Raw genomic sequence first — 15,031 nt, forward strand, 5'->3', positions numbered from 1 at the left:
CCCTAAATAGAGTTTCAGAGGCTTTAAAATCCTCACAGGAGCAGAAAGTCTCATCTTTCTCACGCAGAGTTGTTGGCAAACTCGAACCACTGACTTTGTGATCTGCAGTCCAGTACTTACCATATGGAGTCCTATAAAATTGTTGTTGTTAAATGTCGTCGAGTTGGTTCTGACTCACAACGACCCTGTATTGGGTTTTCGAGGAACAACTGGTGAGTTCAAACGGTTAACCTTGCAGTTCTAACAGTCCTTGCAATCTATTGTTCATTCTACAATGCCACACCAGGACTCTCTCTATAAAAAGGGTTCTCAATTTATCTAGCTTCCAGCATTCCCTTAACAGGGGAAATAGCTGCCATGAGAAATTGTAACTATAGGTTTTAAGGTACTGGTGGTGAGCCTCTAGGGCCCTCTCAGGGATACCCTGACACCATCATAGATGAACTCTAGCTCTGAGCATCAAATCTGTCTTCCTTTTCATCTTCATCGGAAATTCTCATCTGTTCCTGTTGGCCTTGCCTAATTCTCAGTATAGTCAAACAGCTGATTTTCAAAGTGTCTTTAAGTATTGTTGTCTTATCAAATAACTGAATATGTCCCAGATACCATGATCTCTCAATATGCTGTTAACGGGAATTTAGTCGCCAACCGAACTTCATGGTCCAGAGTACATAGTATATCCGGGAGCAACGGGACCCAGTCAATCTAGCGTGAAGTCTCAGACCAAGTCCATATTGGCTTATCTCTGGATTATTTCAGGACCTGTCCCTTATCACCCAGAAAAAAATCAGCCCTAACTCAAGCCCAGAACCCCACATCCCTCCTAATCAGGTGGGTTAAAGCTTCAACGCTTTGCAGGTCTCAGTCACGGATCAGACTCATTCTTCAGGAAGAGCCTTGTGCTCTTCACATTAGCAGTGCAAAGGGCAGAATGCTAGGTAACGGGAGAGTAACCAAGTGCAAACGCGCTAGCCCATTGTGCCGGGGGCTAAAACTCAGTCTTTGCTCCCGACGCAAGCGGACGCCCCGCCCCACGTGTGACGCTAGCGTCAGGCCAGTCCCGGCATGCTGTGCGGCGGCCGGTGGTGGAGCACAGGGAGAGGAATTTTCTCAGTGTGCTGCCCCGGTTCAGTTCAGTTGCTGTCCAGACCCGGGTTCGGGAGAGTGTCGGCTCCAGCTTTTTTCCACAGCTCGCTCCCCAGTCTGAGCGCCTGGCCTAGCCCTCTCGTGAGGGCGCCCCGGGACGGAAGGATCCAGCAGCCTGTCGGCGCCCGCCGTTTTCGTGGTCGCCGTTGCCGTCGTCGTTGTGGTAGTCTCCGCCGTCGCCTGGGCCATGGCCAATTACATCCACGTCCCGCCTGGCTCCCCGGAGGTGCCCAAGCTCAATGTCACGGTTCAGGATCAGGAGGAGCAGCGTTGTCGGGAGGGGGCCTTGAGCCTCCTGCAACACCTGCGACCACACTGGGACCCCCAGGAGGTGACCCTGCAGGTAACGCCCACACATCAGCCCAGGGTTTTCCACTACAAACCCGCCTTCTCCGTACTCCTCCATGATTGGAGAAGACCTACGGGAACATCTTACCCCTCAACCTGTGGGAGAGACCCAATATTTAGTCCGTCATGCTTGTTGGGAAGGTCACTCCCCCTTCCTTCACAGTCCTATATTGATGTTGCCCCGAGGTCCATATTTCTGCTTCTCGAAGCCGCCACGTAAGTGACGCACCCTTCTCCACTCCGAGAAGATTCCTGCTGATAGTTGCCTCTCTTCCCATTCCCCAGTCCAGGCTAATAGCAAAATGAACCCCGTTTACTCCCCTTGAGGGGGTCTTCGTTAACAGGCCCAAGCAACCTTCTCTCCTCTTTCCACAAATCCTCTTCGATCCCTTCCCTCCCCTCCCCCGTAGTTTACTCCCATTGATTCTTCACCCTGCGTTTTATTTGTTCAAATCCTCCAGTCGGTGAGAGCACTCGATTCAAGATTAATGACCATGGCCATGCAGGGCTAGATTGGATTTTTTAGACAGCAAGCACTACACACATACTTTATTTGAATCATTTCAGATTTTAAAAAATGGTATTAGTAAAATTAATATCTGATTTTAGAATGAGCAGTGGCTTCTGTGACGATTTCCTTTCATGAGCCACTGTTATTATTCATGGTGGTGGTTGTGGGCCACCGAGTGGGTTCCGATTCATAGCGACCCTGTATAGGGTTTCCAAGGCTGCACATCTTTATGGGCGGAGGGACTGGTAGATTCGAACTACTGACCTTGCTGTTAACAGCCCAGCCCTGTAATCCACTATGCTACCAGGCGCCCTGGTGTGGTGCTGGACCGCAAGGTCGGTTTGAACCCCAAGGTCGGCTGTTCAAACTCAGCAGCCATTCCTTGGAAACCCCATACCCGGTTGTTATGAGTCGAAACCCACTCGACTGCACTTAAAAAACAAAAACCAGGGCTCCTTATATTATTCATGTGGCTGGTGGTTGTGTTCCATTGGGTGGGTTCCTTCTCATAACATCCTATATAGGGTTTTCAAGGAGCGGTTGGTGAGCTTGAACCATAAACCTTGAGATTCAAACCGACCTTGCAGTTTAGTGCTTATTCTATAGAGCCACCCAAAACGATTCATAGATTTAAAAGAAAAATTGGTAGAAAAGAAAAATCCCCACAACGTAAGAGCTTTCTAATTCATATTCAGAAGTTAACGTTTACTATGTATGAAATTTACTTTTAATACTAGTTTGCTTTTTAGCTTTTGAAGTTCAAAAACTCCTTTTCTCTTGCAAACAATGTAGAAAAGTAATTTTAAAGACTGAGATATTTGGAATTTATTTCAAATCTGACCAATAAGGTAAGAACAATTCTTAAAATAGACAAAATATTAGCCTTGTTTTGTTGATTAATGTATTCATTAAACTTTATTGCTTTAACAGTTAACTTAGATTCTTTGCTAAACTATTTACACAAAGATGAATAAAACATGGACAGTGTCCTAGGTTTCTGACACTTGGGCTATTATAGTGTTAGTTTCAGTTTTTATTGCCTAGAAGAGATCAGAAGATTAAAAGGATCCAAGTGTTTTAGAAAACAGTTTCAAAACTTTCAAAGTATTATAGGACAGTAATACAGAATGATTCTACTGTGTAATTAATTTTAAAAATCTATATGCATATCTATTAATTAAGGTAATAAGTCAACAAAATTGGAACTCATTATTACTTTAGTTTATTATTTATTAACTTATCTGTAGTTTATCATCAACCAAACACACTGCCAATAAAGTCCATTTTGACTCAGAGCTGCCCTAGATAGGGTTTTTGGGGCTGTAAACCTTTAATGTATCAGGAAGCTTCTTTCTCCCTCAGAGCTGCTAGTGGGTTTGGACTACAAGTCTTGGGATATGAAGTCCAGTGCTTAGCCTACAGTGCCACCAAAACATCTTGGAGTTCTTTATGTTGTTGTTAAGTGCTGTTGAGTCAATTTCAACTCATAGTGACCTTGTATAGGGTTTCCAAGGAGCAGTTGGTGGATTGGAACCTCTGACTGTGTAGTTATCAGTTTAGTGCTTTATTGTACAGCACCACACCAGGACTGTAGTTTTTAATAGAAGGTTTTAAAATTTATTAAGATGATTTATTTTCTGTTGTTAACTGCCATGGAATTGGTTTCAGCTCATAGTGACCCTGTGTAGGGTTTTCGAGGCTTAAAAACTTTAGCAAGAGCAGAGAGCCTCATATTTCTCCTGTGGAGCAATTGGTGAGCTCAAGCCGAGGACTTTGTGGTTCGCAGAGCAGTGATTATCCTACGGAGCCACTGACAGTCAGTTATTAAACAGGTATCTTATTAATTAAAGGTGGTGCTGATGTTAAGTGTCTTTCTATTTGGTAAACTTTATTACTGGCAAACCATGTTACTTTTTAAAGCAATTTGTAAGCTTTGAAGACCGTTTCCTTTGATGTATTTGTTTGCAGAATAGTAAAACTGTATGCCAGATTAGATACTGTTTTATCATTTTGTCCCCCAAACAACTCTATTAGGTAGGAATTATCCCATTTTTAGGTGAAACTTGGGTAAAAAGGGTCCAAAATGTATTTATATCAATTTTTTATTATTAGGAAATAACTAGTTGGAAATGAATCTTGGCTTTTCTTTATGTAGCAATTTTTGACTGTGACCTTTGAACTCATATTCTAAATTTCTAATAGACTTACTTGTAAGTTAAGGTAAATACTACAATTTATTTTACCCTAATGGGATTGTTTTTATTTTAGAAATACATTTACTCTATGTGCAAGCAAAATTTTTGATTTAGCTGCTGAAACATCTACCAAACAGATCTCCACGTAGTAGATCTGACTCCTCACATCCTAAGTCATCACAGACTCTATATCTGTGATGCTTCAGGATTTCTCTAGTAAATCTCAATGGCAATTTTTCTTTAGAGACTTTGTTTTATTTCCATTGAGTAGAAAGTAAGCTCATACCTCACATTTCAGAAAGTGACGAAAGTATCATATTGTTGTTGAGTGATGTTGAGTCATTTCGACTCATAACAACCCTGTATAGGGTTTCCAGTAAGTGGCTGGGTTGTTTGAACCATTAACCTTGTGGTTAGCAGTCCAGTGCTTATCCTATAGTGCCACACCAGCACTCCGTTTATCATGTAGTCAACATAATTATAGCGTAATTTAAAAATAATTAGGTAACATCAATATAGTCCATTTTTTCCCAAAATTTTTAAGTGATTTAAAATATGTTTTAAACATACCTTAACCCACTGCCATTGAGTTGGTTTTGACTCACTGATCCTGTGTAGGGTTTCTGAGCTATTGGAATCCTGGTTGCAAGGTTGTTGATGATTCAAACCCCCTAGCTGCTCCATGGAAACTCTTTACAGGGTCTCTGTGAGTCATAACTGACTCTAAGGCACTTAAGAACATCATCATCAACAAATTGTTATTGGAGCAGAAAGCCTTGTTTGCTACCTGTGGGTGAGTTTGAACTGCCGACCTGTAGTTAGCAGTCCAGTCTTACCTTATAGCACCACCAGGGCGCCAAACATCTTGTAGGAGCTTATTATAGTAATGCTCGTACTTTTCCAGGTGATAATGCCTGCCAATGAACCATGCAGAGCATATCAGAAAATCTGGAAATAAGCAAAAAAGACTTTTTTGGAATCAAAGTGATACTAAAAATAGTCTTTGTGCAAAACTTACATATATATGTAAGAATATATCTCATTTTAGATAGACTTCTAACAAGTTTAATTATTTGTTTTTTTCTACCCTTACAAGGAGTCCTGTTATTGTGCTGTGGTTTAATGCACTGCACTTCAAAGTTGGTTTGCAAGGTCAATGGCTTAAGCTCACCAACTGCTCCTTGGAAACCCAATACAAGTCGCTAGGGGTCAGAACCGACTCGACGGCACTGAGCAACAACAACCCTTAAAAGATTTTGTAGTAAAATATAAAGTGGGTATTAAGCTTTTTGGAATGTATCTAGTTGACTCATGATGACCCCATGTATGTCAGAGTACAGCTGCACAGCATAGGATTTTCTTTTTATTGTGAATTTGGTAATGGTTTCAGAGCAGATCAGTTTCATATAAAATTCACTTATGTTTTGTTTCATCTCATGTTGATTGTAATCACTTATCCCATATCTTCTGTGTTTCCTGTTAATATTCATTCTTTTCTAATCCTGAATTTTGCCCTTGGGTAAATGCTACCCTCTTGATCTCCAATGGTTGATTTTACTAAGGTGAGTGTAACTCCTTAGTGTCATGGTTTCTCTCTCTGTGTGTGTGTATTTGGTTCCAGCTCATAGTGACCCTGTATAGGGTTTCCTAGGAGCGATTGGTGAGTTTGAACTACCAACCTTGTGGTGAGCAGTCCAGTGCTTATTTTCCAGTGCCAGTTCCCTTGGAGACCTGTCTGTTGTGTAGCTGAAATATTGAACCATGGAGGTGAGTTCATTTCCAGACCTGAAGAGTGACTAAAGACCATAATCTTGTGGGCTCCATGGGATTTTCAATGGTTGATTTTTCTCAAGGAGGTTTCCAGGCCTCTTTCCACTACCATTCCCTGCCCCCCAATCCAGGTACTGTTGAGTGGACCTGAACCTTCAGTCTTTTGGTTAGTAGCCAAGTGTGTTGTTTCATGACTTAGGGGCACTGACACAAGTAAGCTCCTAACATTCATGAATTCTTACATTATTTACTTGTATTAGAAGTACAAATTTTTAGCAGGATTTCTTTGAATGCTAACTTTAGCACAAGATAGGAATGATTGAATATAGGAGGTAAGGGTTCATGCAGGACGGGGCACTGATGCTTGAAAGAAAGATATAAATTGATCAGCTATAAAGGGGGAGGTGTGTCAAAGAAAATAAAACTTTCATTAAGGTATAGAGCCTAGACTGAATATTTTTCACAGAACAGTGGGAGAGAATTTTGGGGAATGGGATTAAATATGAAGGTTTTGTCAATCTTTAAGGAATTGGCATTTTATTGGAAAGGGCTTAATGGAAAGCCATTGGAGGTTAATATGTGTTTTTCAGGGAAGCGACATGCTACAATATAGAGAGTGCAATGGTTGAGGGAAGTGTTTAGAATTTAGAGAATAAGCGATGATTTAGGATAGCAGATTTGAAGCTGGTGTCACCATCCACTAATAGGATATTAAAATAATATAGTCAATTGAGACTAAAAAAGTTTAAAAAGATGAGTTAAAATTTGATAGGATAGATTAGAGAGGCTTGCAAACTATATTGTTTTGTGAAGCAGGTTTTAGATTACGTAATTGATGTAGATACAAAATCAAATGATAAGTATATTTTTGTGGATTTCATTCTTAAGAGTTTGAGAAATTCTTAACTTAGAAGAGGCTGTGTTAGTCCAGACAAGAGGTGATGGACCCCAAATTAAAACAGTGGCCTTGGAGATGGAAATAAGGGACAGATTTGCCATTTCAGGAAATAAATGTATAGGACTTGTTAATTGCCTGTAGAAGAGGGAAGATTATTTAAAAAGTAATTTTTATGGGTAAGAAAGAAAAGTAATATAGACCTATAAAATAACTTACATATAACTTATAATTAGTTATTTTATATTTTTGCATCAGATAGGTTATAAATAAATGTTTTTAGTACCCTTTTAAATACTGTGAGCTAAAGCAATACAAAAATGCATATGAAATGAATTGTTGTAACCTGTTTAACTCCCAAATAGGGTAAAAAAAAAAAAAAATATTACCAGAAACTCAGACCATTTCCATTTTCTTTCCTAGTTCTAACCCTCTCACTCCACCTAGTGGTAATCACAATAACATTTTTTTTCTTTATTAAATTAAAAAAAAAACAACACCCCAAAACCTTGAAGTACTAAGTTTTTGCAAATTAAATCCTCTAAGAAAATAGTATCTATAGTCCCGAACATATGGTGGAATTCTGTTCTGATGACACAGTTGTAAGTTAGTTCTGACATAAGTTGAATACCACATTTAATTATTATTATTTTTTTTAGTTAATGTTACCTTTTATTAACAGTCTTTGTAAATTTGATCTTTTTTTGTCTTTAGAGCTTGGAAACATTACATATAAATAAACTTACAGATATATTTTAGCATTGTCTATAGTATAAGAGTCGTGGTGTGGTTCTAGGATAATCACTGACCTGCTAATCACAAGGTTGGCAGTTCAAACCCACCAGCTGCTCTTCAGAAATCCTGTGCAGGGTCATCATGAGTCAGAACCAATTCAGTGATACTTAACAATGACAACATAGAACATATTAGGGAATGTGGTAGCTCCATATGATAAGTACTAGAGAGCAGACCACAAGGTCTGTGGCTCAACCCCACCAGTTGCTTCCACAGGAGAAAGATGACTTTTTCTGCGCCTGTGAAGATTTGAAGCCTCAGAAACTCTATACAGGGTTTATGTGAATCAGAACTGACTTGATAGCACTTAACAACGGTGTAGTACATAGTACTAGCAATAACATATGTAAAAAAATAAAACCACAACAAGGTTGCAAGAACAGATGTTATATCTTGAATACATTATAAGTTGGGAATTGGGACTACATATACTGAAATGAGGTATGGACTTTTATGTACATGGAAGGATATCTAGGATAGAGTATTTTAAAAAGCAAAATTTAAGAAAACATATATTGGAAAGAAATGGAGACCTTGAGTGGTGACAGAGGATTAACTCGCTCAGCTGTGAACCAAATGTTGGACGTGTGTGTCTGCCTGTTTGTGCCTTGGAAGAATGTTTTGGAGATCTAGTTCAGAAAAATTAGCATGGAAAACCCTCTGGATCTCAGTTCTGTTCTGACACATATGGGGTTGCCCTGGGTTGGTATTGATTCTGTGGCATCCTTTTTTGTTCTGTCTATAGCTATGTCAGTTATGTATGGGAGAAGCAGAAAGTAATAAAAAAGAAAACTTTTAAAAGTAGAATATTGATAACAAAAATGGAATTTTTCACACCCTAAGTTTTAATAAGGCGATACATCATTTTAGTAAAACTAACCTATATCATGCTCACATAATCTATTGTAAAATGACCTTAAAGCATTTAACTAACATACAGGTAATTCTCAATTTACAGTATATTCAACTTACATTGAAACAAATGAATGTCTTTTTTTGTATATCTTATTACAGGTAAATAATATGTGCTACATTGTTAGAACATATAATGTGCGGATGTTATTCTCAGATATTTGCAGATAAATCCAAAGATTGGATTTAGGAAGACATTAAAAATAAGAGGCATTAATAATGAAAACATAAAAATAGTTATTTGATGTATGTCAAAATTGACAGTGATTCATCGAAATGGAACTCCATTGTAAGTTGGGCACTGACTATATTTTCATTCTGTTTCCATTCTAGCTTTTCTGCCCCACCTTATCTTCTCAGTTGTGCTTTAGGGGTACTGGCTGAATAGTTTCACATAATTGATTATTTAAAGGAGCTCAATACTCTTGGGTGGTATTGTTTTATATTATAAGCCAATCTATTATTGAATATTATTGAGGGTTTACAAGATGGTGGATCAGGTAGACATGCAGTGAGTAGCTCCGTCAGTAATAACACAGAATACCGGACCAAGCAGGCTCAGAGGATGGTGCTAGAACTCTGAATTTGTGAAAACTGGAATTTGTCAAAAATGAAATGGAATGCATAAACATTAATATCTTAGGCATTAGTGAGCTGAAATGGACTGGTATTGGCCATTTTGAATCTGACAACCACATGGTTTACTATGCCGGAAATGACAAATTGAAGAGGAATGGTGTTGCATTCATTGTCAAAAAGAATATATCCAGATCAGTCATGAGGTACAGCGCTGTCTGTGATAGGATAATATCCATGCGCTTATAGGGAAGCCCAGTTAATACCACTATTATTCAAATTTATGAAACAACCACTAAAGCCAGTGAGGATGAACTAGAAGAATTCTACCAACTTCTTCAATCTGAAATTGATCAAACATGCAATCAAGATGTATTGATCATTATTGGTGATTGGAATGCAAAGGTTGAGAACAAAGAAGAAGGATCAATAGTTGAAAAATAATGGCCTTGGTGGTAAAAATTATGCTGGAGATTGCATGAGAGAATTCTGCAAAACTAGTGATTTGTTCATTTTAAATACCTTCTATAGATAGCATAAGAGATGACTATACACATGGCTCTCACCAGATGGAATACATAGAAATCAAATTGACTACATCTGCGGAAAGAGAAGATGGAAAAGCTCCATATCATCAGTCTAAACAAGGCCGGGGCAGATCATCAATTACTCATATGCAAATTCAAACTGAAGCTGAAAAAAATGAAAACAAGTCCGTGAGCGCCAAAATATGACCTTGAATATATCCCACCTGAATTTAAAGATCATCTGAAGAACAGATTTGATACATAAAACACTTAAAGACTGAAGACCAGAAGAGTTGTGGGAAGTCATTGAGAAGACAAGAAAGAAGGAAAAGGTCAAAATGGATGTCAGAAGAGACACTGAAACTTGCTTTCCAGCGTAGAGATGCAAAACCAAATGGAAGAAATGAGGAGGTCCAAGAGCTAAACAGAAAATTTCAAAGGTTAGCTCGAGAAGATAAAGCCAAATATTATAACAAAATATGCAAAGATATGGAGTCAGAAAACCAGAAAGGAAGAACATGCTCAGCATTCTCAGGCTAGGGGAACTGAAGTAAATATTTATGCCATGACTTTAGTTATTGAAAGATTCTCTGGGCAAATTATTGAATGATGCAGAAAGCATCAAGAGAATATGGAAGGAATACACAGAGTCACTCTACCAAAAGGAAATGGTTAATGTTCAACCATTTCAAGAGGTAGTATATGATCAAGAGCCAGTGATACTGAAGGAGGATGTCCAAAGTGCATTGAAGGAATTGGCAAAGAACAGGGCACCAGGAATTGATGGAGTAAAAATGGAAATCTTTCAAGAAAGTGAGGCGGCACTCACTCATTTCTGCCAAGAAATTTGGAAGACAACTATCTGGCTGACTGATTGGAAGAGATCCATATTTGTACCCATTCCAAAGAGAGGTGACCAACGGAATGCAGAAATCATCGGACAATCTCTTTGATATCCCAAACGAGTGAAGTTTTGCTAAAGGTAATACAGAAATGGCTACAATCATACATTAACAGAGAACTTTCAGAGGTTCAAACCAGATTCAGAAGAGGCTGTGGAATGAGGGATATAATTGCTGATGTCTGATGCATTTTGGCTGAAAGCAGAGAATGTCAGAAAGATGTTTACCTGTGCTTTATTGACTACGCAAAGGCTTTTAATTGTGTGGATCATGACAAGCTATGGACAACATTGTGAAGTATGAATATTCCGGAAGACTTAATTGTGCTCATGAGGAATATGTACTTGGAACAAGAAGCAGTTATTCGAACAGAACATGGGAACACTGAATGGATTAAGATTAAAAAAGGTGTGTGACAGGGTTATATTCTTTTACCATACTTAATCAACCTGTATGCTAAGCAAATAATCCAAGAAGCTGGATTGTATGAACAAAAACATGGCATCAGAATTGGAGGAAGACTCATTAACAACCTGCGATATGCAGATGGTACAACCTTGCTTGCTGAAAGTGAAGAGGACTTAAAACATTTACTAATGCAGATCAAAGATCACAGCCTTGGGTATGGATTGCATGTCAATGTAAAGAAAACAAAAATCCTCACCACTGGACCAATAAACAACATTCTTATCAATGGAGAAAAGATTGAAGTTGTCAGGGACTTCATTCTTGGATCATATATCAACCCTTATGGAAGCAGCAGTCAAGCAATCAAGCGACGTATTGCATTGGGCAAATCTGCTGCACAAGACCTTTTTAAAGTGTTGAAGAGCAAAGGTGTCAGCTTGAGGATTAAGGTGTGCCTGACCCAAGCCATGGTATTTTCAGTCACCTCATATGCATGTGACTAAGGAAGACCATAGAAGAATTGATGCTTTTGAGTTATGCTATTAGGGGAGAATATTGAAAGTGCCACGGGCTGCCAAAAGAACCAATGGATCTGTTTTGGAAGAAGTTCAGCCAGAGTGCTCCTTGGAGGCCAAGGAGTTCTGGGGGAGAACTTCGTCTCTCATGCTTTGGACATGTTGTCAGGAGGGACCAGTTGCTGGAGATGGATATCATGTTTGGTAAGGTGGAGTGTCAGAGAAAAAGAGGAAGACCCCCAATGAGATGGATTGGCCCTGTGGCAGCATCTATGTACTCAAGCGTGGTAACGGTAGTGAGGTTGGCCCAGGATCAGGCAGTATTTCGTTCTGCTGTGAATAAGGTCGCTATTATTTGGTACCGACTCGATGGCACCTACAACAACAACAACCGTTGTAAGCCCTGGTGTGGTGCTGTGGGTTAATGCGCTGTACTGCAGAGCTGTTTGAACCTCAAGATTGGCGGTTCTAGTTCACCATTTACTTCTTGGAAATCCTATACAGGGTCGCTATGGGTTGGAATTGACTTAATGGCACTTACCAAGTTACAAGACTGTCACATATTGAAAGAGGTTTTGGGTTGTGATTCAGGATCCTAAGGTGACTAAATTTAATTGATATCACTGCAGCTTTCAACATATCATTGTTGTCTCTTTCCCATGAGCTGTTTGCTGTTGCTTCAAATAACAACTTTAGTAGGTTTGGGAATTCTATAGGTGCATGTCTTCTGTTTTCCAGTACTTAACTTGGGGAAGATTTCTCATTGTCTCAATAATATTTTCTGGTAAAGGCAACACAATCACTTTACATAACATCTGTTGCAAACTTTCAATTTGTATCCAAATTTCCCTGTCAATAGTACATCTCCAAACCTTTCAGTTTAACTGTTGCTCCCTTTAGTGTTTCACATTTAAATTTTCTAATCATAGTACATTTATCTGGCTTTGGTGTCAGGATATTCAAAAAGGTTTCATCTTCAACTTCTCTCTGTTTTACCCATATGTGTTCATATGACTGGGCCCCTAGCTGCTATGGATAGTTAAGCCAAAGTGCTGGACTCCTAGTTAGTTTTCTTCATGGTTAATCGGTTGTCTGGTGTGGCACTGTAGGATAAGTCCTGATTTGGTGCTGTAGGATGTAAACCTTGAACAGCAAGGTCAATTTGAACTGCAACATCAATGTGTTGCCAAACCAAAACGAGGGATTACTGCCTGTCACTGTAGTCAGTCACAGAGGTGGTGAGAGATCCAATCCAAGCTTTATTAACAGAAAGCCAGCAGTCTTCAGGATGGTTGAGAATAGCTTCTCAAGACCATCCTGCCCATTATGAAGAGAAGGCACATTATATAGGGTAAGTTATGTTTGAACGTACATGTAATCTATTTTAATATCAAGATAGTATCTTTGGGGGAGCGGGGAGGAATAATAAGGCAATGCCCTTCTCAAACATTCCATCTCTCTGGAAAAAGGAACAATCTCTTTTGGGAAAGGGGAACAAACAGGTAAGAATCCTTCTTAAACATTTTAACTTTGCCTATCCTTAACTAACTTCAAGACCTAACAGCTAAACTGACTTCATTTTGTTTAGGTCAGTAGGTCCATGCTATCAAGTGGGTCAGATCTACCATGTGTTCCTCAGAAACCCTATCCATGGTTGCTATGAGTTGGAACTGACTTGATGGCACTATACAACTACAGTCTGTTGCCTGAGTAACCTCCTCCTCCCCTCACTTTGGTAGCAGACTCTTCAATGTCATCTTTGCCTTCTAATTTTCAAAAATTTTCCCAAGTTCAAGTAAATAAAGCAAAATACATTTGGCACTTTTCAGTTCTGGGAATGAGTATGTTTTCTCATTGATTTACTAATCTCTTTTAACATCTTTGACTTCAACTCCATCAGTGTCTGCTGTATTCATCCTGTTTTTCCATAACAAATGAAAACTTCCACTTGTTTGGGACAAGTAGATTTGCCTTCTCTTTAAGTTTTCCTCTTTCTTTTGAGGTGTTTTAATTTTCTTATTGCATTCATAATACCCTAAAGGAAGTCTGAGGCTAGTATATCTGATACAGTATACTGAACAGATTTTTGTATTGGTAATAATGGCAGGCTCATGTCAAAATTCCCCTTGCCATTAAGTCAATTCTGACTTACAGCGACTGCAGGATTTTTGAGGCTGTAAACCTTTCCAGGAACAGAAAGCTCCTCTTCTGTGGCTGATGGATTTGAACTACTGATCTAGCATTTAGCAGCACAATGCCTACCCACTGTGCCACTGGACACCTTGTAGAAGGAGTCCCCTTTGTCACTGTATTTTATATAACTTGGTTGAAGGACATATAGAGTGACAATGTCCCATTCATCGTAAGTCTGGCATGGTCTGTATGCAGTATGAAAACCCCTTCATTTAGCATGCAGAGGCGAACAGGATGATAACGTTTCTCAGGATAAACAAACTTTCTAGTATTCTACCAGGTTAGGCAGTACTGTTAGGGTTTTGTGTTAGGGGTCTCTTCATTTGTGAGCTATGAGCCTTGCATTAACCGTAATGTGGTATTCAGATAAAGGAGACTGTTGCAAACCTAAGCATTCTAACTAACCATTTTCAGGGAGCTAGTGATATCTGCAAAACGAAATACTTTCTTATACTACTGTTATCAGAAGTGCCCTGTCATTTTTTGTCCCCTGCCACTTGAACAACCTTCTGGTGACAAGAGATTTTAGAGGTGTACTGTCTGCCTTTTTCTTCTGTAACTGACGTGAGGCTAGTACCTGAAGTTAGCTAAGGTTAGAGGTCTTAGGTTATGCAGACCTGCTGAAATCTGGGGTTGGCACAACCTTCCTTCCCCATATTGCCTTTTCCTTTACGTTTAGGCAGCGTGACTAGCAATAGTTAGAGAATTGTGCATTTAGTTGATTTTCTATTACTTTGCACTTTTTTTTTTGACCCAATTAGCTAACTCCCCAGGGATTGGATCTGTTATTTCTAAGTTTCACTTAACTACTTTTTACTTCCTGTCAACCTGAGGGTGGTCTTGTTATCCTCAAAACAGATCAAGAATCATGACACTTGATTCAGCCATTGCTCTTTTGAGGAGACATAGGAATTTATGTGGGCCATAGTTTTCTCATCCTAAAAATTGATAATTACCACAGTACTTTAAAATAATTCTGTAAATCGACAAATATTTATTGAGTATCATCTATGGTCTATGCTACCATTTTTTGACTTTTTTTCATTGTCTCTAATATAAAATTAAATTTCTAATGTGAAATGAAATACTACAATTAGGATTTTGTTGAGTAGAGTTGAGCTTTGCAGAGTCACAAATCATTATACTATCTAAGGTCTTTATTTTGCTTCTCAAGAATCAAATTTTGTCCACTAGACAGTAATAACAGCTGTTGAGAATACATTAGTAGACTTACAGAATTATATATGTTATTTCTTTTTCTGTGTGTATATAAGGAGCTCTGGTAGCATAGTGGTTACGAATAGAGCTGTGAACCTTAAGGTCAGCGGTTCGAAACTA

General features: G+C 38.9%; 1 protein-coding gene across 1 annotated transcript in view; it reads left to right on the forward strand.

Annotated features, from left to right (window-relative positions):
* The first annotated feature begins 1,136 nt into the window (after positions 1 to 1,136).
* The window catches only part of ETNK1 (ethanolamine kinase 1), a 66,985-nt gene continuing 53,090 nt past the window's right edge, over positions 1,137 to 15,031 (forward strand). The window contains exon 1 of the mRNA XM_006866947.1: positions 1,137 to 1,489. Coding sequence (XP_006867009.1) covers positions 1,334 to 1,489 — 156 coding nt within the window. The 5' untranslated portion in view covers positions 1,137 to 1,333. The remainder of the gene's footprint in view (positions 1,490 to 15,031) is intronic.

This window comes from Chrysochloris asiatica, unplaced genomic scaffold (assembly GCF_000296735.1).
Source record: "Chrysochloris asiatica unplaced genomic scaffold, ChrAsi1.0 scaffold00098, whole genome shotgun sequence".
In the NCBI taxonomy this organism is placed as follows: Eukaryota; Metazoa; Chordata; class Mammalia; order Afrosoricida; family Chrysochloridae; genus Chrysochloris; species Chrysochloris asiatica.